We start from the raw sequence: 22,739 nt of genomic DNA on the forward strand, positions 1-22,739 counted from the left end.
TATATTTTATCGGCTAACTCTGCCTACGTCAAGCCCGAGCGTCCCGGCGTTAAAAACAAGCGCAATCTTCCGTTCGCTGTCGGAGTTCGTCATGATGAGCGCTGCCGATACGTCTTCTGGGACCCCACGTGGGTTAGGGTTGAATAGCGTTCCCATTGGCTAGTAGACTCCCGAGGCAAAACGGGGTCAAAAATCCGTGTTTGTAAGCTGGATGTCACATGAACAGACTTAAACTTTGAGCGACATTTTTCACACAGTTTGCTGCGCTGAATCTTTCATTACACATTCACAAAACTATATCTGTTTGCTCTGATTTTTTTTGCAACCTCACATTTGAAATAATTTGTCCACAAATGTTATTTACACATTCACAAAATGTTGTTTACAACTACAAATCTTTTCTACACATTTACACATTATTTTTGTTTGCTTAAATCTTTTTTTACACATTCAAATACATTCATGCAAAATGTTTTCACATGTTCACAAATGGTGATATACAACTGAAAGTCTCAAATTATTTGCAAAAATCATTTCACAAGCTCAGAATCTTTTTTACAAGCTCAAAATCTTTTTGACTCTTTATTGAGCCCATAAGCTAAGCTTGGGCTTGATTTATATCTGTATGATTTATATTGTGATCTATGTTGTTAGCATTGTTGTAACAATGTAAACAAAACAAACACCTGTGTTTTGTGCATAACGCAAATATGAGATTCAGATTACCTCTATTTGGTAGATGACAGCAAAACAAACACAAACACAATCAAAAACAAACACAATCATAGCAGTTGCAATCATATCAAAAGTAGTTCCATTCTGGCAGAATTGAATCATCATCATGCATATTTGCCTCCCACTCTTTGTTTTGCCATAAAGTACGTAACAGTGCGCAGTAATAGAAAAAATTTGTTGTTCAATATGATAGATTATGATAGTCAAGGCCGCAGTACATCTCTGCCAGCTGTTTTTAATGTATTTTTGAAAACAATGGGACTTCCAGGATGTAGGACTAAACCTGCAGGAGAACAGACAGTCGTAGTTTCTGACTGTAGCAAATACATAGACATTAATGGTGACTGGAAAAACTAAAATGACACCAGTGTTCAAATCTATACCAATCACAAAGGAGGAGATGTAAAGAAACAGATGAGTTACAGAATGATTTTTAAGCTTTGAGACAATTGAGATGTGGACTGTGCAAACGGGGCTGCATCTCAATATCAGGAAGATGTCCCTAATATTTTGTACATTCAGTGTATAAATCAACCATCCTTGGTGGTGTAACTGCAAGGTTTGCTGTATAAATTTACCCTTCTAGGTGGTGTAAATGCAGGGTTTGCTGTATAAATTTACCTTTCTACTGCAGGTGTTTGGGTGCAAATGAGTTCTTGTATGTGGTGGTGTAACTGAAGTGTTTGCTGTATAAATGAATTCTTCTATGTGGTATAACTGCAGGTTTTGCTGTATAAATGAACTCTTCTATGTGGTGTAACTGCAGGTTTTGCTGTATAAATGAACTCCTGTATGTGGTGGTGTAACTGCAGCATTACTCACTGTAGGAACAGCCATACACCTCCACTCTGAGGCCCAGCCAGCCACTGGGGTTCCAGTCCAGAGGGATGAAACGCAGGAAACGGGTTCTGACAGAATGGGAGAGCTTGTTCTGGACGACGGCCTCCGAATTCACGTTCCCTACAAACCTCTGTTGGCCCACAGAAACACATAGATTGATAGTAGATCTTGGTTATGATGGCAGTATATAATTGAAGCAGACAAATTACCATAGTTCCACTGAAGAATAACAGAACCTGACCTTAGATGCGTATAAAATGAATAGTAATCTTTTCACCAGGGAGTAGAAAAGTCCTTTCATTTTAGCTGAACGCTTGAAATCGAAGCAGAAAAACATCTAAATCCTTTGAATAGCACGGAGAACAACAAAGTGCTGACGAGGCAAACCCAAGGGCAATGTCTTTTCCTCTCCTTGAACATACTATTTGATGAAAAGAGATAAGAATCATTGTGTGGTGTGGAAATATGAGAATATCCGCTGAAACAGGTCTGAGGCAGGGTGGGGTGGGGGGGGGGGGGGTAAAAATGACCAGTGTGGCAAGTGGCAAGTAGAAAAACAAGGGGTCTTGCATTGTGTCTTCTCCCCGGGAGATAAAAATGAAAACCTCTCAGTGAAATGGTGAGATGTCATTATTCTTCTTCATTTCCATCCCCCTCTACCCTCCACAGCATCAACAGTCTGCGCCCATAAAAGCCAGGGGATATAAGCAGAGAAACAGAGAGAGGGAGAGAGAAATACAAAGACAGAGAGAGAAGCCGGGGGGAGAGGGGGGTGTTGTGGGGTAAGAAAAAAAAAACCTTCAGATGACTGATTACCAGGGCTCTTCATAACGGATTTGAGGCAGGTGACGCGTCAAATCGATAACGACGTGTATTAGAAAGTAACGGAAAGATAGATTGTTGACACCGGAGCTCCGGGCTTTGTGAATAGCCCAACAAAGTCAAGCAAGGCCAATAATTCAGCTTTCTCCGGCAGCTGAAAGCACAATGGCATACGGGGAAGGAGTGCTGACTGGTGGCACAAATGACTGTACGATGCCTTTGGAGCGCTGCAAAGTAGAGGCAGAATCTCTCTCCGAGGAAATAAATACACCAGGATCCGGCTTCTTTGTAGATAATGAAGGAGACACTCCGACAAGGTAACTATTAAGGCTGTTATTGTGATTTATGCCAGCGCTTTCCTATTTTGAGCCATTTAAGTGGAGCCTTGCGGCGGAATCTTAAAAGAGGTGCAAGCTAAGCACTTACACATGCACAGTAATTCACGTCGGTGCAGAGAGAGGCATTAACAAATTTCACTGGGGGTTTTACACGTTCGTTCCGAGGCACATGTATTATTTCAGTGTTCCGAGCCGCGAAGAGCATCTTTTGGCAAATGAAATTACAGAAAACATGTTTGCCTCGTCAAAACATGGAATACATATTCATGACACTGGAGTTTCCTAAACGCTTTCAGCCCAAGACTCAAATTTAGTCAATTTTGGTCCTGTCCTGGGAATCAGGCTAATGAAAACATGCTGGTATTTTTGTCATGCAGAGGTTGAGCCATGACCTATTTTGGGCCTAGTTTAAGAAATGCTGCACTGGGCAGACAAGTCTCAGCAACCCGAAAGGAAAAATAACATTCAATATCAAATTCAAATTTAGTATTCTGAATAGAACAGCAGAGGCATTGTGTTATCTCAGTCTTTTCTAGACTCCCAACTTTCTGTCTGGCTAATTTGATAAAACAAACAACCACTGATGAAAGCTGCAGTACAGTCATTCTAATGATTCATTAGCCAACATAGCAACAGAAAGGGCACTTGTCGGCGTGAGTCATTACCAGTCATGTGTAATACCCCTACAGACTGTTTTTATTCATACATCGGAAACCGTGGCGAGCACACCTTGAACCATGACGTTTCTTTTTTTCCGCTTTGGAAAAGGCTCGCAACGATACATCCTCCCAATTACGGCGCGGAGATGAAGCAGAGTCTCCGGATAGAGGCCTGAGGGTGCAGAAGAGCTCCCAGAGGGCCGGAGGGCTGAGGTTAGTCATTGTCCACATAAACAGTCCTAACCCCACAGTGACTTCATTATTTCTATTCCTGTATCGACTGTTGAGCCGCCTCCCTCCCCGTTCATTAAGACTCTTTACTCTTCCTCTCCTGTGATGAGCTCCCTCGTATCACTTTTCCTGTATGTCGGTGTTACGTACGGTAAGCAGCGGCACATGCGTTAATCCGATCCATAATCAATTCAGTATGGAGAAATATACAGATACAGTGATGATAACAGTGAGGATCCTATATGCTGTAATGTCATTCAAAGGCTCATTGAGCAGCTAATCAACTGAAGGGAAAGACATGCTGCAGAGAAGGCAGGGGTGAATCCAGCTCCACCATGACCTCGGCAAGGCTGAATCAAAACATCCCAATTACCCTCGCATCAATTCCCCGAGTGCCAGTCAGTCAGCAACACATGAAGTAACACGACCAGAATCAAAACAGTCTTACAGTAAGGATACCACTGTTTAACAAATGATCTTAAACAAAGTCAGCAAAGTCTCATTGCAATTAGGCTCATAAATTTAGAGTAGGGATGGGATGATATGCTAATCTCACGATATGATTCGATACGTGATATGAGGTTCACGATTTGATACAACCACGATAAGATGTAATAAATAAAAGTTCAATGACAACAAAGTCTGACTGTGCAGAATTCTGTTTATTTCTGAGCCACAAATCTTTCTAGCGATGCCATTGGCTTGCTAGAATGTAAACAACAATTTAAAAATGTCATCACAAAGTGACAATAATATAATTTGGATGGAGAGCTTGTGAAACTGTGATGGTCAAGCGTCTCATTTGTGATTACTACAGCAGAATAAAATGGAGCTAATATCACGATTCATTTTTCTTCCCCACGATACGTATCGTCACATTTTTGTATCGCGATATATTGAATTTCGATATATCGTCCCATCCCTAGTTTGGAGAAATCAAATCGAGCAAATTCTGTTTCCAGCAAATTCCACCTTCCGCAGCTCCAATTTTCATTTATGAAGTTAAAAAGGCAATCAATACACGGGTATTTCTATTCTGGTAATCAAAGAAATTTGGAGCAGCAAATATGCGCTCAGTAAAAGACCAATTAGCACTCTCGCAAACGAGCTTTCCTCCTCGTTACAAATCGCATGGGTATTCCCATCTAACATACCTGAACAACTAACAAGCATGAAAATGAATGTTTAAACGATCCTGAGGAGGGGAAAAAAATCCTTCCACCTCCATTCGTAGCTGTATAAATAAGCGCTCTTTACACACGCCTCTTCAAGGGCGATGATGGTAATCTGGACCCCCCACCAGGAACTATTTTCAACTTGCCCACCACGCACATTTGCTATGAGTATTTAGCTAATTTGTTTATACCGTGGTGTAGATTGCAGATACTGCACAGGGAAATAGCGTGGAACCAGTTAGTGATAGTGAGTTACCTTTAATGTATGATCAAGCATAAAATGTCTTTGCTTCTACTTCCTCTAAAAACTTGTTTTCTCATATAGAAGAAAGGGCATACAAATAAGCCAATGCAATTGTTCTTTGGATTGCATACTACATTGCTCAAACAAAGTCCACATTTCATCACCTCAAAGCTAGTCTTCCGCAGACAGAAGTCATTTTCATGTCTTTTTCTCCCTGACTTTGGCTAATTAGGTCATTACCAGCTTGTAGAGGAGTGCCATCCTGTTGTTTCACACGTTCTCCGCAATTCCCATTGTGCCTTTTTGCAGCTTTGCTTATAACACTCCCACAGACAAGCATCGAGGAAGATTTGCAGGAATAGATAATGATGCTGCCGCTGTGGCCCGGGTCAGGGACAGGGCACAGATAAAACAGGCAAGTGAATTCTTGAGAGAGAGAGAGAGAAACAGTGAGACAGAGAGAGAAACTCTAGAGGCAAATGTGTTGGTGTTTGCACGGGAGAAGAGATTACAGGCATATGCATGTGTGTGTGTTTAATGCGGCTATCACTGGGTAAAACATTAATTATTTTACTTCCACCTCCTGTATTTTTATGTTTTTTTCTATGGAGTTATACAACATAATGCTAAACCTAATCTGGCAGGAGGAGGGTGGCTGAGAGTTAGCAGTCATATCAGCAGCTGCTGCTCTCTCATTAGCCCCCTCAGTCCAGGTACCGGCAGCAAGCCATTACCTTTGAACTTCACTTGTTAAAATGCCAGACGGACGTCAATTAATATCACCCAAAGGCCCGGGTTAAAGCTGTGGTTAGCCACCTTTGGAGTGGGTTTCATTAGAGATGCCTCGTTAATTAGCTGCCACTCATCCCACAACATCCTCAGATCCAGGTCTGCCGTCGCATATCACCAAGAGAAGAACCCAACGAGGTCTCGTCTAATAGAAACCAACAACAAAACAAGACATGTCTGGTTTCCAGCTTGTCAGTTTTCAGAGGACTGATGCTGCTTATTTTGAGTAGTATGACATGATATGCCCCTGGTTGGCTGCAATACGAATGTTAAGATTTGAAAGAATTGCAAAGTCTCTCTGTCTCTCTCTCATGAGTCAGACACCAAGTGCAAAAGGCCCCAGGTCATGTTAGGGACAGTTAAGAGTTGATCTTGAATACAAACAGAGTGAGAGAAACTCTTTCCTTCCCCCTCGTCTAGTCTGTTCCCTGTATAGTAGCTTTATTTCCGTCTGCAGTCCTTTGGGGAGTGACAGGACTATGATCTGTTACTGTTTAAAATAGTTAAAAAGCAATAATTAGTTGGGCTAGTTCAAAATGTTTGAAGGGAAAACAGCATGTAGATTGTAATATAAATACAAACATTATTTTACACATCTTTAAATAATCGATGCAGCACTTGTTGCAGGCGATGATAATAACACAATTCAGATTACTGTCTTGACTACTGTTAGTCAGTAGTCAAGACTTGAAAATGTCTCAAAATAAAAATGTCTTAAATTAACTTTGACATATTGTTTGTTCTGTTTGATTTCATCCCTAAATTTTACATGCCAGTGTACTGTAAATAATACATTTTCACAGATCTGTGGAGGAAGATCAATAATTCAGAACAGTGCACAGTAGTGGACGCGCTGCTCACCCTCACATCGCCATGTTCTTTTAATTTCAATACAATGAAAGAAAGACCACGACACAGCTGTGACATGCCAATTCACACTCTGTTAATAGCACTGATTAGCAGACAACCCCACAAATGTGAAGCTTAACCAATTCCCCTTTAATGTTTCCACTGTGATTATTGTTACATTTTTTTTTTTTTTTCAACCAATTTAAACACTTCAGTAACAGCGTTTGACATAACTGGGGCGAACACAATAGGTCATAAAGAATTGATGCAAATGCCAAGATCAGGCGGCAAAATGGGCTCTTTTTTTTTTTAGACGTTGACTCAATTATGCACAGGCTGGGCTAAAAACATCACATGGGAGATGAAAAAAAATGCACTTAGAATAATGTATATACACCACACACTTGGTAAATCTCACGCCAGGGAATATCTCACTCAGAATGAGATCGACACATGTTACCGTATGTGAGGACAACCTGCAAGAAAGCGTCATACATGATGTTTGGCCCATGGTGATCAATGCCCAAAAAAGAATTGAGAACATTTCTGTCATTGACCCGACACCAGAGGTGACCATAGCTTCTATGGCAAAAAAATAGAAAAAGTCAAATTCCTGCTATGTACAAAAGAAAAAAAAATCAAATAAAACCTCCATGCAAAGACTCACCCCTACTCCATCCTCCTGTCTGTACTGTTTCCAGGCCCGGCCCGTGTCGCTGTAGAGCAACAGGTAACTGCTGACCCAGTCGGAGCTGTCGTAGCGCCCCTGTGTGGCCACCGCCGTCACCTCCATCCTGTCCCTGAGGTCCAGCTGGAGCCAGGGCTCTCGGTCTGTGACCAGGGGAGACCAGCCTCCTGCTCCTTGGGAGAGCGGAGACACACAGGACAAGGGGATCCGTTTAGCATTCTGTCGATGAGCGGTGGATTGTTGTGGTTTATGCTCAGTCTTGCTGTCCCCTCTGCCAGTGGGCTCAGTTTGCAGGAATTGTTGAATTCCTGCACATGATGCCTGCACAGGAATAGTCTTTGCTCTGCTGCTGTTTGTGTATAAAAGGCTTTGAGGTGACGTAACCAGGGAGGCAAAGTAAAAGTGTGGATATTCAGTGGTCAGCAGCGGGGGAGAGGTAATAAATAAAAAATAATCTCTTATATGAGCAAATCAAAATCGTGACATTGACTTGCCTATGTGAACAAAATGTATTTATCACAGAACTCTAACTTTGGTAAAAAAAAAAAAAAAAGGTACTGTATTCTATCATGTAAACCTTTATTAATCTACCTGTAAATGCATTTATATGAATATTCAATCCCCACAAAATGTCTTTTAGTGCCCAGCTATAAGGCAAGATAATCTCTCCATTAAAAAGCCATCTTTATTATTAAAAATGCAAGAACCTTCATCACAATTTCAATAAATAAAGATGGCTTCTTAATAGTGAGAATGGCGCCTCATCTTCCATGGATCCTATGCTCATTTCAGGTAGCACCTGTCCTCCAGTTGTTCGAGCCAGTGTCCAGCTATTATTTAACTGCTGTGTTCATAGCGAAAATAAAAGACACCAAAGGTGAGATAAATCCAATCTGGTGAATTAAAGGGTAATTCTCAATTTGATGTAGTTCTCAATTTTCAAAGCCTGTAACTGCTAGTGCATTTCTAACTTATAACTCACTTAGCTGTACAGCTAGCAAAGTCCAGCAGTCTGTCACACAGTAGCTAACAAAAGTAGAAAAGAAAATATTAAAAAACGCAAAATGTTGGAAGATAATTGGTAGAAGGAAGTACGGACTGGAAGGCCTTCAGAATGTTATGCGTGCTCGTGTTTCTAACTACGTCAACGCTTTTCCCCCCTGGTTGTTAGCATAGTTACAGCTGCTAGCATTTATAGCGTGCAGACTCTATGGGCAAAATGGCAACCAGGGAGCGAGCGAATTCTAGCCGTGCTTCGCCACTGAGCACACCCCATTAGAAATAAACGAGGTGACGTCATATACAAGTCACTGTGTCTGTTATTTTTCACAGTCTGTGGACGTAACACACCATCTGACCGTGGTTCAGTTCGGTGCTGTTTTTGAGTGGGAATGGACCATTTCACCACTGATACGTCTGGTCAATTTTGGGTTTAGATAATGTTAGCTTGTTAGCTAGCTAACCATAGTATCTGAACATGAGGAAACAGAAAATAAATGTACAAAGTTGAGTGAGTTTTATGAGACTTGTAAAAGATTCCACTGTTTAAAAAAAAGGGGAAGAAAAAAAAAGAGGTAATAGGGCATGGGATGCGAGGTCGGTGGGTGTATCTAATATCTAATATCTTGACATGATCTGGCTACTCTTACATCTGACTCGAACAATTTGAGAACAGGAAACGGTCAAAAGATCCCTCAGGGGCCATATTTACGATGGCTCCATATTTGAATCTTTTTCTACCATGGAGAGCTACCTTTGTGCCAAATTTGGTGCTTGTATCAGATTCTACAGCTTCGCCACCCTACTATCTATAGCAAGCGTGTTAGAAGGATACAGGGGTGGGGAGGTTATTTGTGGAATATCGAACCATCGTTTGGTGAAAAAAAAAACATGCTGTCAGGTATATAAACAGCAACAAAAATAGTTTCTTACGCTAGCACATACTTCAAATGCACAGGTGTATTTGATATGCTAAATGCAGTGCTGAACAAGCGAGGGGCACGGACTACATGAAAACGCTAATGTAAACATGTGATGTGACTGTGTAGTGTACAGTTAGGTGGAGACCCCACACATTACTTCAGCAGAAAGGTTCATTACTCAGCCGCTGTGGGCTGGGAAACAACACCATGGGAGCAGATGAGTGCAGAATATCAAAGCAGCGCCCCCCCAACCCCCCAAGGAAAAGGGTTATACTGTTTGTTAGAGGCACACATAGCGGAGGCTGCGCTCGCTTCGGGCTAATAATAGCCTGAGGTCATTCCGGACCATTTTCTCAGCTCCATCTCCTCACATTAAACTAATCTCCCCTGTACTGCTCACATAATGTTCCATCTGCCATATTTGTCTTCAGGATGTTATTATTTCATGAAAAACTTTGCAGTTCAAGTGCCACGGGAATGTTGTATCGCAACACAACTGTTTTCCGTTGTCGTATTTTTCCATTCTAGCATTCCTTCCTCCATTTTCCTGCTTTGCATTTTCCACTTTGGATTGCCCCTTTAATTTCTTTTCTAGCCTACTAACTGTCGTTTCCCTGATGAAAAATTGTGATTTCAATGAAACGGCTGCATTAAAAGTGAATATCACAGCATGTGGGAATCGTTTTGTTTTTGCACCATCTGCTTCCTTGCAAATATAAACAAACCATTGTCTTGGAAATAGACACAGATATAAATAATACAGATGAGAAAAACACGCCAGTCAGATACACATTCATCCCCTGTTCATAGATTCCCATCCATTTTGCAGATTGTCAGTGAACCAGGACTGACAAGATATTTTGATATTTTGTTAGCCTGTCATGATGAATGAAACAAAAAAACTTTTCTGGAATTGTAACAGGCATGAGGAGGGATTGATAGTAATAGTAGCCAGCTACTATTAGTGGTGAGTGGTGTGTTTTTATAGGGATGGGACGATATGTTGGAATTCAATATATTGCAATACAAAAATGTGACAATACATATCATGGGGCAGAAAAATGAGTTGTGATATTAGCTCCATTTTATTCTGCTGTAGTAATCACAAATAAGACACTTGACCATCACAATTTCACAAGCTCTCCATCCAAATTATATTATTTGCACTTTGTAATGACATTTTGTTTACATTCTAGCAAGCCAATGCCATTGATAGAAACATTTGTGTCTCAGAAAAAAAGGCAGACTTTGTTGTCACTGAACTTTTATTTCGTGCTTGTATTGAATTGTGAACCTCATATCGCGTATCGAATCGTATTGTGAGATAAGCATATCGTCCCATCCCTAAAAAATACTGAATACTGAATGGAGGAACTTACCATCTCTTCTGTTAAGCTTGGCGTTGTAAGGAGCGTTACTGATTGAAGACTGTGAGGAGCTCTGAAAGGAGGCTTGGGGTAACATGGACACCAGAGGACCGTTGCAGTTATCTATGCGAAGAAAATAGAAAACAGAGAATTCAGAGTCAGTAATAATGAAAACAAAATGATGAGCTCACAGCGGCAATTTCAATGAAACTGGCTTGAAAATACATAAAATACATCAGAACTCTAGTTAGACATGCAAGAAAGGAAATATCCCATGTTGTGAAAATTGTTAATTGCAAACCACTGCTGTTTTGTTTCATTTTGTTGTGACATCATTTATTTCACCTGCATATTGGGCTATATCTGTGTATATGTGTTTCATAATTTGAAACATTAAGCACTTCACTGATCTGAGAAAGATTCCTGGAAGGCTCCGATGGGGTTCCACTGCTTGCCATACATGGATTTACTCTGCTGAAAGAGAAATAAATAGAAAAAGCACCCTTCAGTAGTTAAATGCTTTGCTTGAAAATAAATCTTGCCAGTGGTGGGATCTTCACACTATAGAGTTTTAAAGCAAGAATTGCGAAAATAACTTGGCTGCCTCGCTTATCCGCACCTCAAATCTCTCCAACAGTCCATTAACTCAAGCAGTGACCCTTAAAAAAAGGACAGTGGAACCTAGAGTGCTGTGTGTGTGTGCGTGTGTGCGTGTGTTCCTTGGGAGATTAGAGCACTTCCAACACACAGGAGGAGATTAAGAGGCCAGTGATCTAAGCCTGTCCGTCTCATCTTCCCCTGATCCGGCCCTGCCAGGCACAATAAGAGCAGCGAGTCGGGGCGGAGCCTCCCTCCCTACGACGAGCGCAGATCTGCATTAGAGCCCGCATCTGAGGACATAATGAAAACTGGCACCGGCTTGATTACAATTATCCCCGTGCTCTCTCCATCAGCGTGCGATTCACTCCTCTCAGCGCAAAAAGGCATTTTGTTTTGGATGCCGTTCCACTTTGAGTGTGACTTATTCTGAGCACATCTGCAGTGGCAATTGGCCATTCATCTGGTAGACAACAGCACGTTAGAACTGACAGCATAAGCTCGTTTACTGTACCGCGCACGGGGCTTTCTGGGCGTCCCACCGAATTTCATCTGACCCGATTTGACTGCTCTCAGATCACTTGCCAAGAGATTTTTCTAATGCTGATTTGAAGTGTAACTAAAGTGGATCAAGCTGTTTTTTCCAAGGCCCAAATTATGGCTAAGCTGCATGTAGTTGCAGATGTTCATCGGGGGAAAGGCGAAAAACACTGGCGCGGCATCTTACCGTGCCATTACTGGAGCTGTTATTATTAAGCAAGCACAAGACTCTTAAGCTGTCGAAAGTCAGCGAGATCCTACTTGGCATTTTAATCCCGAAAGGACGACTCTCACTCTTCCAATCTTCCTTTCTATCTCTATGTATCTATCGCTCGTCTCTTGCATGATGACGCCTCACTGGCCGAAGATCTGACAAACGTCTCTGGTTTGAACCAACACCTTTGATGTGTTTGCCTGTTCCCCAAACCGGTCGCAACTACAGCATCGCTATAAATGTCAGGTCGCAGTCTTTCACCTCTGTAAACTACCTCAGAAGCCTGGTCAATTGCTTCGCCATTCCATTTGAGGTTTACACCAATACGACAAATGAGACCTTGACAGCCTGGAAAGGGAAAACAAACCAATAACATTTTTATGACACAAGACATGTTCTCAAAGTGGCATGTGGGCCATAACTCTCAGGCTGTGTGAATGCAAAGACAATTTCTCCATGTGCAAAATGTGCATCTTATAAACCGTGTTGTTGTTTACAGCCTCCATCTACGGACTTGGTGGTGAGCCAAATGCCGGGCTGTCAATCAGGAAGACTTATGGATGGAGAATGATTTGCCTGCAAAGCTGCGCCGCCGTGCTCGGTGCCTCCTTGGCCTGTGGGATAATTGAAAATCCTCTGAAGCTATGAATGCGATCGTGCTACGGCGCACTCTCTATGCAAAGTGCAGGGGGCTTAAATCTTATAGTCACGCGTGCGCCTGCGAAAACCAGACGCGCGCGTGCACACGGCGACATAAACGCGCGCTCATACGCGCAATTATGACCCGCGCGTAAACACTTGCATTCTGCCTCTTCGCTCGCTTAAAATCATAAACACATCAATTGTTTAGAAGCTAGCGCAAGAGCAAACACTTTCAACTGCAGACATCAGAGATTCAGGAGCACTAAGATAACATTTCCCTGTACATATTGTAGCGCTACAGCGAGTGTGAATGCACAATAGAGTCATCTTGACACCCCTGGGCTGGTATTACACCACCAGAGGTTATCACTGATTCTGTTTGGGATAAAAATAATAGACACCACCACTCCCCTCCTCCGTTCCCCAAGGAGAGCGATCATGCACTGATGCATAGGAAGATGGATGACTGCAAACACATTTAGATTCAGAGTGTGAGCACTCGCTCACCTCTTTGGCCTATAAGATGTACATCAATTAATAACGAGCGCCATGAAGAACGTCTTTGTCATGTGAAATGACGATCCGTAACTAACTTCATGCAAAGGAACTTTAATTGTAAGGACATGCAGTGTCTGGAAAGTGAAGCAGAAATATGGTTTTAGCTGTAGTGAAAAAAATAAATCCATATGTGGGGCTTCGCCGTTAATTTGAAATGTCATGTGAAATCATTGGTAAATTATTCTCCTTGAAACTAACAGCAAAGTCACATGTTTTTTTGTTTTTTTTTCACAACCAGTCATCATTGTCAGCTATACATTAGTTTGACAATGGTATTTTTGACTTTCAGCCATAAATACCCCTTTTCCAATGTGCTGCTCTGCTCATTAGCAAGCCTGCGTTAATTGGAGCGCGCAAAACAAACGCTGCTCCACAAAGAAATCAAACTCAATTATCCCAACAAACTGCCTTTTGTAGCACATGTGGGCAGGGTATTTTTAGCTCTTGTTGCAGGGCCCCGGCGCACCTGAAGATGACTAGGTGGCGAGCGTTTGAGATGGAGAGCTGTTTGCTAAGCCTAAATCAAATAAACAAGGCTCACTAGATATGAGGATGAAGGCTTAGTTTTCTCTCTGATATTGACTCCCTGGAAACACGCAAAAAAAAATAAAAATTGGGAGATGGAAAATGCAAATGCATAGGGGTTCCTACGCATAGAACGCCCTGCAGTGATTGGTTTCTCGAACCGGTCCCATCCTCTCTGCGCTGTTAGAGAGTGGATCAGACCGATGTGATTAATATTCCAATTGCACAGTCAGAGTGCAGCGTGCCTACCTAGCCTAAAGAGGTGTTAAGTAATCTATGACTTTTATCGAGCTCTATCAGCAACGAGGAATTGCAACATCAACAGGCTCGCTAATTAGAGCAGAGATCCAACAGAAACCTCAAGTGAAGAGGCAATATATGACCATGCTAAATTCTGCAATAATAATACTGCTTTGTCATTTGTTTTTTGGCTTCAGAATGAAATGTGCTGTGCTTGGGAATGTCCAAAGTGTTGGGAATTTGGGAGTACAGGCCTGAAAGTGAGTTTTGAAAGACAGAAATCTCAGCACATGGAGTAATTGTTCAGCTATTGGTATTGATCAATAACACTATCATCCACCACTATCATTATGGTTATTTTGTGCTATGGGGCGTCAAAAATCTCCTTTAAACATGTGATATCCCCACCAGCGCATATAGGGAGTCTGTCGGAGGGTGTAGAAGTTAGCAGCCCTTCAGTCAACATAGACCAAAATGTCAATAATATCAAAGGGTGTAATGATAGCATTCGGTATCAGGGCGGCTCCAGACCTCCGGGTGGTATCGATAAAGCTCATACGATACCTAGCATGGATTAATAGACTTTGGGGCCCCGGCGATTTCTGCTCAGCGATGCCTCGAGTAGAACCAAGGTATCGGTTGACAATTAGCCCCAGACACAGGCTGAATTCGAGGAAGCGCGCGTCAATACAAGTGATTGAGAAACACAGGCCGGTTACTGTAGCACTTCATTTCCAACAAGATGGAAAAACGGAGCCCAGAGACTCCCGGTCCTGCACACAACCTTAGGGGGGACCTAACTTGTTTACAGGCTGGATATATTGTACTGGGCTACTGACAGCTTTAGTGATTATTCGCATTTCATCTCCCAAGCATTAATTATTCAACTTCCATTCATGCATTTTGTGAAACAGGATTTCTGTTCATTATCAGCTGGATTATGAGATTTCCTTTGGCCGCAGTCTACCCGTGGTGGCGAGATAGCCCACTAGTGAACCCCATCATTAGACGCCGCTGTGTGTTACTATGCAAAGAAACCAGAGGTCAGAAGCTGATTAGCCTCTGCCGAATATCAGGCCGGAGGACGGAGGAGTCCGTTGGCGCGGAGTGACAGATTAGCTCCAGCGTCCCTGCAGCCCCAGACGCTGCTCCTGATACAGCTGTCCTCTCCTCTGCCCATAGAAATGTCACGCAAGTCACTCACATAGAGATAATCACTGATGCACAGTGGCTGCAACAGGTTGAATAAGGCCTGCCCAGGACATAGCGATAGATTAATAGACAATAAACAAGCATATTTACACGCTAAGAATAGTAATTGCTGGTTCCCTTTGGATGAGCACAATCAATATCTGATAGACAAAGTAGACATGTAAGTATGTGCTGCTATACCATTCTCACCATGAGAATTAATACAATAAAGCACACATTGATTTTTAAATTTTGTTATATAATGTGTGAAATTCTGCATTGCAAGTCTGAGCCGTAGAACAGACGGATGCCTTCCCAGTGCAATTTCAGGCCTTGGTGTTTTTTCTCAGTTGAAACCCCAAGTTGTTTATTCTTGGAAATTAAATGTTCAAAAAACAGTATCTTGCCATTTTTCATCACTATAGCAATCCCTTGCTGCATATTGCATTTGTCTTATTGGCACGGTCAATAGAAAGTGGGTGTTTGTAATCCTTTAAAACCCTTTGCCAGTAACACCGAAAATAAATAGAGGATGAAACTTACGGACTATACAGCTATTTGAAGCATATTCATTGCAGTCTATAGATCGGGAATGGGTGCAGCATTAGTGTGTGAGCAATACAGTTGGAAATGGAAAGGCCTCCACTGGCGCCACATTCATCAAAATAGATTTTTTTCCCCTCCCAAGAGGCCGAGTAGAAATTATTGCTCTAAATAGCCTTATATCATGTATCCATCGTGTTTTCTTCTTTCTCTGTAATTTTACTCATTACAACCAAGTAGCAATTTGTTCGGCACACTGAACCTGCACAGGAACAACAATGTAATAAGCTCTCTTGTTCCCTTAGTTCTCAGAACAAAAACCTCTGACAATAGAAAGACATATACTACATTACATTTTAGCCATTTAGCAGACACTTATCCACACTAACTTATTGTAAGTGCAGTAGCAGAAGAAATAAATCCATATATCACCAACATTCCAAATAATGAGTGGGAAAGGTTACAGTGTGAAGACAGCAGAGCAAGTCAAGAACTTTGCTGTGCCACATGTAAGATTAATATATTGTCTGCAAAGCAAGCAGCCAAAGAACAAAATAACAGAAAAGAAAAGTGCACAAATGATGTGAGACCAAACAAAATGTTTTGACAGAGATAAATGAACAACTATAAAGTATTTTCACTCGGTGTCTCCGCAGAGCAACAGTAAGACAGCAATCATGCAGAGAGCCCTGTAAGGCCGCATTAGCTGTCTTTAACCCAATAAAAGCACAATCCTCTGTGGCAGTTCTTGAACTCAGCATGCTCTTTATTCCACTTCACTTCTGTACCGAGTGAAAAAGAAGCCTAAGCCATCTGTTTTCTTCAGGCAAAACCTATTCCGGCACAACACTCAAATAGTTGGGCGCCAGCAACAGCTTGTCCAGTCAAATAACTCTAATGCAATCAACACCTTCGGTCCCCTATTGCTTTCCCCTCACGACGGGAAAAGGAGGTACGCATTCCCAGAAGTCAAAGACAAAGAGGATGAGCAAAACATCAGCATTAAAAAAAAACAACAACAACACAAGACCGATGGACCGCTGGCTCCTTTCACTGAAGCTTCCGTAATTGAAGTCTTTTGGGAACATGTCGGGATCTGTACAAATGGCGCCGGTAAAAAAGCGGAGAGGAAATCAATTGCAATCAACATGAATGTTAGAGTCCAGTGCCGGTTATTTATTCAGGGTTGAGGCTGTCCCCGCACAGTAGCCGGTGCCCTTCATGGATAACAGCCCCCCCCCCCTCACCAGCAGGGCCATGTCACTTCAGCAAAAGCTCCTCCAAACCCAGATGTCCACCGAATGTCCAATGTATTTGCAAAAAATCCCAAAGATTAAGGTAATTTTGAGATTTCACAAATGTTAGTCTTTCACATATATATACACCATCGCAGCCTCGAACCAAAACAGTTGATAACAGTGATATTGTGTTTCCACATTGCTGAAAGTGTAAGTAGATAAATTGGTCATTTGTCTTTTCATTTTCCACTGCCAGCCCTACAAAATGCCACCGCCTTCCCACTGCCAGCCTCAGCTATTACTGCGAGGTAAGGGGATATAATTCATCTAATATTGCATAATCATACGCTTTTTATCCCCCAGTAGCGGCCTCCGCCTTTGATCACATGTATCCTGCGTGGTTTGTTCCCGTGTTTGCGGAGAGCCGCTGCCTGTGGAACGTCTGGACCGAATATTCCGTCCAATTACTTTTGTCTCGGTGGAGAAGTGCGCTGTATGTTTAAACCGTGGGGAGGTAAAGTGCCGGTGCCATCGCACCGCGGTGTTCTGCCTCATTTACCTTTTGATAAATTCATCAGGTCTTCATGAATATGTACAACAGTAGGAGTTCCTTGAGAGATTACTTTACATTAATTAGCCGAGCGAGTGGAAGCGCGGCTCTCGCAGCTGCACCGACTTGCGGCACACTGTCATTTCCAATGTGTTGCCGGGTGCTACTCCAACATGCGCCGAGTGCTTCGGCTAGGAAATAATTTGCCCTGAAGTATCTGCTCACTGAGCTAATTTGAAGCGTAAAATTCTTAGTAAATAAAACAACGTGTAGGTATGACGCCGCGCCACTCCCTGTGACAGATTCTAGGTTATAAAAGATGGATGCTCGGTGCAGCGGGCTCCACCAGCTGTGAGGGAATCACTGAAAGCGAAGCAATATTCCACCCACAGACCCTTGGTGAAGAGTGTCATATCAGACAGTGCCCCGGTAATGAAAGCCCCCGCTGTTCCCAGCCAAAGGCAAGCTTCAAAAAAATCACACTTCCACTCCCAGCAGGAAACATTCGCTTAAAAGCAACCTCACTCTGGCCTTAATAAAAATATGATAAAGGGAAATATTGAGGGCCCAAACCGCTGCAGTTCCAATACGCTGTGAATAGCTTCTGTGCTGCCAATCATTTGGCACTAAAAGGACTTGATAATGTACAGCATGAATGGATGCCCGCTGACAAAAAGACGTATCGAATGTTTCTTAGCAGGGACAAGAGCAAAAAAAATGCCTCTTGTCTCTTTGTAAAGGCAAGAGAAGCGCAAGAGGACATTGTCCTCTGAGAGGATGTGGCTGCCATTATCTCTGTCACCTGACACAGGGCCACATAAACCAGCCATGATAGATCTCTGCTCCCTCCTTTTGTTTCTCAATGGTAAATATGAGAGCAGTTGCTTGTCCTCCAGGAGCATCTTGCCATTTCATCTCAGCACAGCATGTCAATTCTGATCACTGGATACATTTGAGAACCACAAGAACGTCATAAATGAGTAATGCAGCTGTCAGTTTAGCTCAAGTCATTGGCTTACATCACTGGCATAAACTGCTCATGGCCCAACACAGCCTGGTGTCGTGGTCATCCCCTGAGAACAGAGATGTCCGAAAGATCAAGTGATGTAATGCCATTGGTATGTTCATAATGTTGGTATTCACTCTGTACGTTTAAAAAAAAAAATGCATTCTACTCTTTGTTTTTGTCCCCATCTTTGGTCCTAAGCACTCATTGCTGTGGTGTTTTTTACATTCTGTCTCCATCTTTGATGCTAAGCGCTAATTGCTGTGGTGTGTCTCCATCTTTGGTGCTCTTTGCGGTGGTGTTCTTGCACTGCACTTCCCAGAGATCACTTGTCAATTAGTCGAGATGTTGGCTGCTTGGATCATCTCTCTCTCCCCTTCAGCTCTGCACTGTGTTACCGCTTTCAAAGTCCCACTACAACGTGCAACAACAACAACAACAACAAAGCTAGCCGTCCATCTAGCAGCAGAATGCTAGCAAGTTTATGATGGAAAACTGCCAGAAAGAAAAATTCTTGAAGGCCTGTACCATTCATCCAGTTGATTCATACAGTTGGCTAAGCAAGACTACTTGTCAATCAAACAGTGTGACCAGTACTGAGTCTTTTTCCTTGGATTTTCTGTTGATGCAGCTTGAGTTTCTCTTTTCTTTGTCTGTGCAGCCATGGTGGCTATCACTGCTCATGCTAACTACCCAGTTCTTCTTCTATTTATTCCAAACAAACCGGAAACATAAAACGCATCACTTCCTGTGCAGCAGAGGATTTTTCCCAGGAAAGAGCTAACAGACACCGGCTGTTGAGAACAGACAATGTTGAAGCTTTCATGAACTGAATATAAGTTGAATCACTGTTGTGTTGGGTAATCAGCAATATAGCAAAACATTTACTTATGAAAATGCCATGGATTATTACTTCAAGCCCATAATTTTTATATAAATGTTGAAACACTATGAATGTATGTCTTGCCAAAAATTTAAATAATGATAAAACATAAACTAGCCTAAACAAGAGAGAAATTGAACATATTGTAGCATCCAGGTTAATTTAATTAATTAACACTATGACACAATGCTCCAGTCAATTTTAGGCATTTTTGGCCTACATTAAATGTAAAATGCATGTCCCTGATTTCAGGAAATCCATAGGGAAATGGATAACTGCCTTGAAAAAATGGGGGATTGCACCTTTAATTTTCCACCTCGGTTGGAGGAAACACGACCTCTAGTGTCTGTGAAATTACAGCACTTCAACCTTTAAACTTCACCAGGCTGCAATTGTGGTATTTTGACATTCGTAATGAATGTTTCGCTCTTTGAACTGTAGAGAAAACAAATTATTGATTTCTAGAAATGTCACACAAAATTTAGTACCACGGCCTCAATAACCCGAGGCGCACCTACCTATGCAAATAAACACAGAATCTGGCCCAGAGTGAGCAAATTCGATCTGAATTGAGGAGTTTCGAATGAATAAAATTAATCGTCGCATTTTGCGTAAAGAAAAAAATCCCCTCATTGTTCTGTATGGCGGCACATCCTAAATGAAAGCGAATGGCACCAACTTCTCACTGATTGAGTAGGCCCTCTTTACTCTTTTAACTTCATCTTACTCGTTGATTTTTATTGAAGTAGATCTCAAACGGCAACAGCATCAATTTCTAATAGTGATGATGCTGTTTTCTGCAGGAGAGACAATGAGGACGATGCAATCCACGGGCTGGAACTTGTTAACGCACAGTGTAACCACCGCCGCATCTATACATCAGCAACTTTAATCTGATGAAAACACACGCAAGCTGCTGTTTCCACGCAGCCATGAACAGACCGGACTCGAAGGGAACTTGCCATAGGTTACTACTTACAGTGACTGGCGGCGGATGCCGAGCTGATGACGCTCAAAGCGTAAAGAGTAATGATATTCGGCGGCATCTTTTTTCGCAAATCCATCTTAGCGGCGGCGGGATGTGTCGCTGCCGGTGTATATCCGTGCGTCAGCGGGTTCATAAATCTCGGGGAAAGAGGAGAGCGGGTTCCTCCTTGCGTCTCCGGCATGGAGGGGATGGAGAGAGAGTGTGGTGTGAAGGAGTAAACCGCTCCCACGTCGACACTCCCTCACCGAGGCGCATCCTATCACACACACCGAGCGCGCGCACACACACACACACACACACGCACACACTCCACACACACGCTCTCTCTCTCTCTCCCCTTCTTTCTCTCTCAAATTCCATTTCTTATTGACAAGAAAAGACAATTTACATTTCTTCATCCTCACCCTCCTCGTTTTTGTATTTGTGATATGGGTGCTAAAAATTAGGGAATATATTTTAAATGTAAGGTTATGAGTTTTCCTTATATTGTCATATTTCTCTCTCTCTCTCTCTCTCTCAGAATCTTTATTGGCAGGACAAGAGAATGACTAATGATAAGCAACAAATGAAAACACAATAATCAAGCATCGGGACATTAAAAAAAAATCAACAGAACATAGTGTACAACAGCAATTCATATATGTGCATATTCATTCAGATAAACAAAATGAAATATATACAACATATGAATAATCAGAGATTAATTTGCAGTGGCAGAGTATTGTGGCATACTGATCTTCATCCTCACCTCAGGACTATTGGTCGTTTTTTGTATTTGTGATAGGGTGCCAAGATTTTATATTTCTTTAAATTTGGTGGTTATAAGTTTCTCTTATCTTGTCATATTCTGGGCATGAGAACAGATAGTACCCCCCCTCTCCCTCCCTGTCCCCTCCTCCTCTCCCTCTCTCTCTCTCTCTGGCTGTAGATCTTTTCAGCACCACATTGGCGGACAGCTCCCCCCCCTCCCCACTCCCATACACACACAGGCAGCCAAGCCAACTGTCTGCACTGCCTCCGTCAATGCAAATGATTTCTGAAATAAACACAGGCACAGAGCGTCTATATAGGGGTACGAGTCTAAATTTGATGGTGCAGCTTTTGTCATTATATTGGAGAGCAAAGGTTAGGTGGAAACGGACAGAAATGTATTTGGAAGCCAGATATTATAATCATATCTTGTCTAATAATTTATCTCATTGACCAAATAATAATGTCTTGTCTGTAACCAGTCGTTGCTGCACTTGTCCATGAAAAAAATAGTGGATATATACAGGTTTCAGTGTTTTATTTATATTAGATGCAGGGGTTTAAGGACTTTACTGTGGCATAGGAAAGGTGTTTTGTATTAATCACATACCAAAATATATATAGACATATTCTGTATTAGCCCAATTGTTGTGGTGCAACTGGTGATGTGGAATATTTGGAACCATGGGAACATTATGTTCCCCTGTTACCACACCTTCACCTTCACCATTGTTTTTACATGGTTTAAATATGGGTTTATTTTTTTGTGAATTGTTATTTTCATGCTTGGATGTATTTGTATTACCTTGGCAACAGTGCACTGCAAAAATGCCCATCTTAATCCATCTTAACAAGTGATTTAGTCTCGTATGGAGTCTTAAAATCGTGTTTCCCTCAAAAACAAGGGAAGAAATGAGCCAATGGGGTGAGATAATTTCACTTGTTTCCAATGCAGTTTCACCTGTTTTGACAATGTTCTTGATTCAAATCAGACAATATCTTGAAATAATCTCACTGATTAAAGAAAGCTCTTGAGAGTTCGATTGGCATTGCACACAAGTGCAATTATTGGCATATTTTTGTATGTATTTGAAGAAAAATAAGAATAAGGATACTAGATGAAGTGACTTGTTGAGATGGATATTTTTTGCAGTGCAGTACTCTTTGTAATTAGATGCATCAGAACCACTTAGCTTTTGCAAGTCGCGGGGGAATAATGTTTGCATAATACAAACCTCCACATTTTATAGATTTCTCATAACGGACCCTGTTATCAAATTATTTTCCCATTACAGGTAGATACTCCTTCTCTGGACCGAGCTCTTCAAATAGCTTTAGTAACATTATTGCCATAATATTTGAACTGAGCGAAGAGGCCAGAGCTAATATGAAAAGGCTAACACACCGATGATTAGATTTGGAATCTCCCTGCAGTCCATGGATAATACAGCATATGAACAGCCAGTCCTGACCTGCTGGGGCCCTAAGCAAAATTCTGCTAAGGGGCCCTCCTACCTGACCCGTGAGCCATGTAAACCATTTGCCATTACCACACAGTCACACCTGACACCCCAGTGCTCCCACTACAACCCTCCCTCCTTTAAAACAGTTTGCT

The 22,739-nt window shown here is 42.0% G+C and overlaps 1 protein-coding gene across 1 annotated transcript in view; it reads right to left on the reverse strand.

Annotated features, from left to right (window-relative positions):
- Positions 1–20,450, reverse strand: part of LOC139924703 (contactin-associated protein-like 5) — a 58,430-nt gene extending 37,980 nt beyond the window's left edge. The window contains exons 1-4 of the mRNA XM_071915815.2: positions 20,366–20,450; positions 10,672–10,782; positions 7,350–7,543; positions 1,558–1,705 (exon numbers count right to left, since the gene is read on the reverse strand). Coding sequence (XP_071771916.1) covers positions 1,558–1,705; positions 7,350–7,543; positions 10,672–10,782; positions 20,366–20,450 — 538 coding nt within the window. The remainder of the gene's footprint in view (positions 1–1,557; positions 1,706–7,349; positions 7,544–10,671; positions 10,783–20,365) is intronic.
- Positions 20,451–22,739: the final 2,289 nt, after the last annotated feature.

The sequence above is a fragment of the Centroberyx gerrardi genome, chromosome 10 (assembly GCF_048128805.1).
Source record: "Centroberyx gerrardi isolate f3 chromosome 10, fCenGer3.hap1.cur.20231027, whole genome shotgun sequence".
NCBI lineage: Eukaryota > Metazoa > Chordata > Actinopteri > Beryciformes > Berycidae > Centroberyx > Centroberyx gerrardi.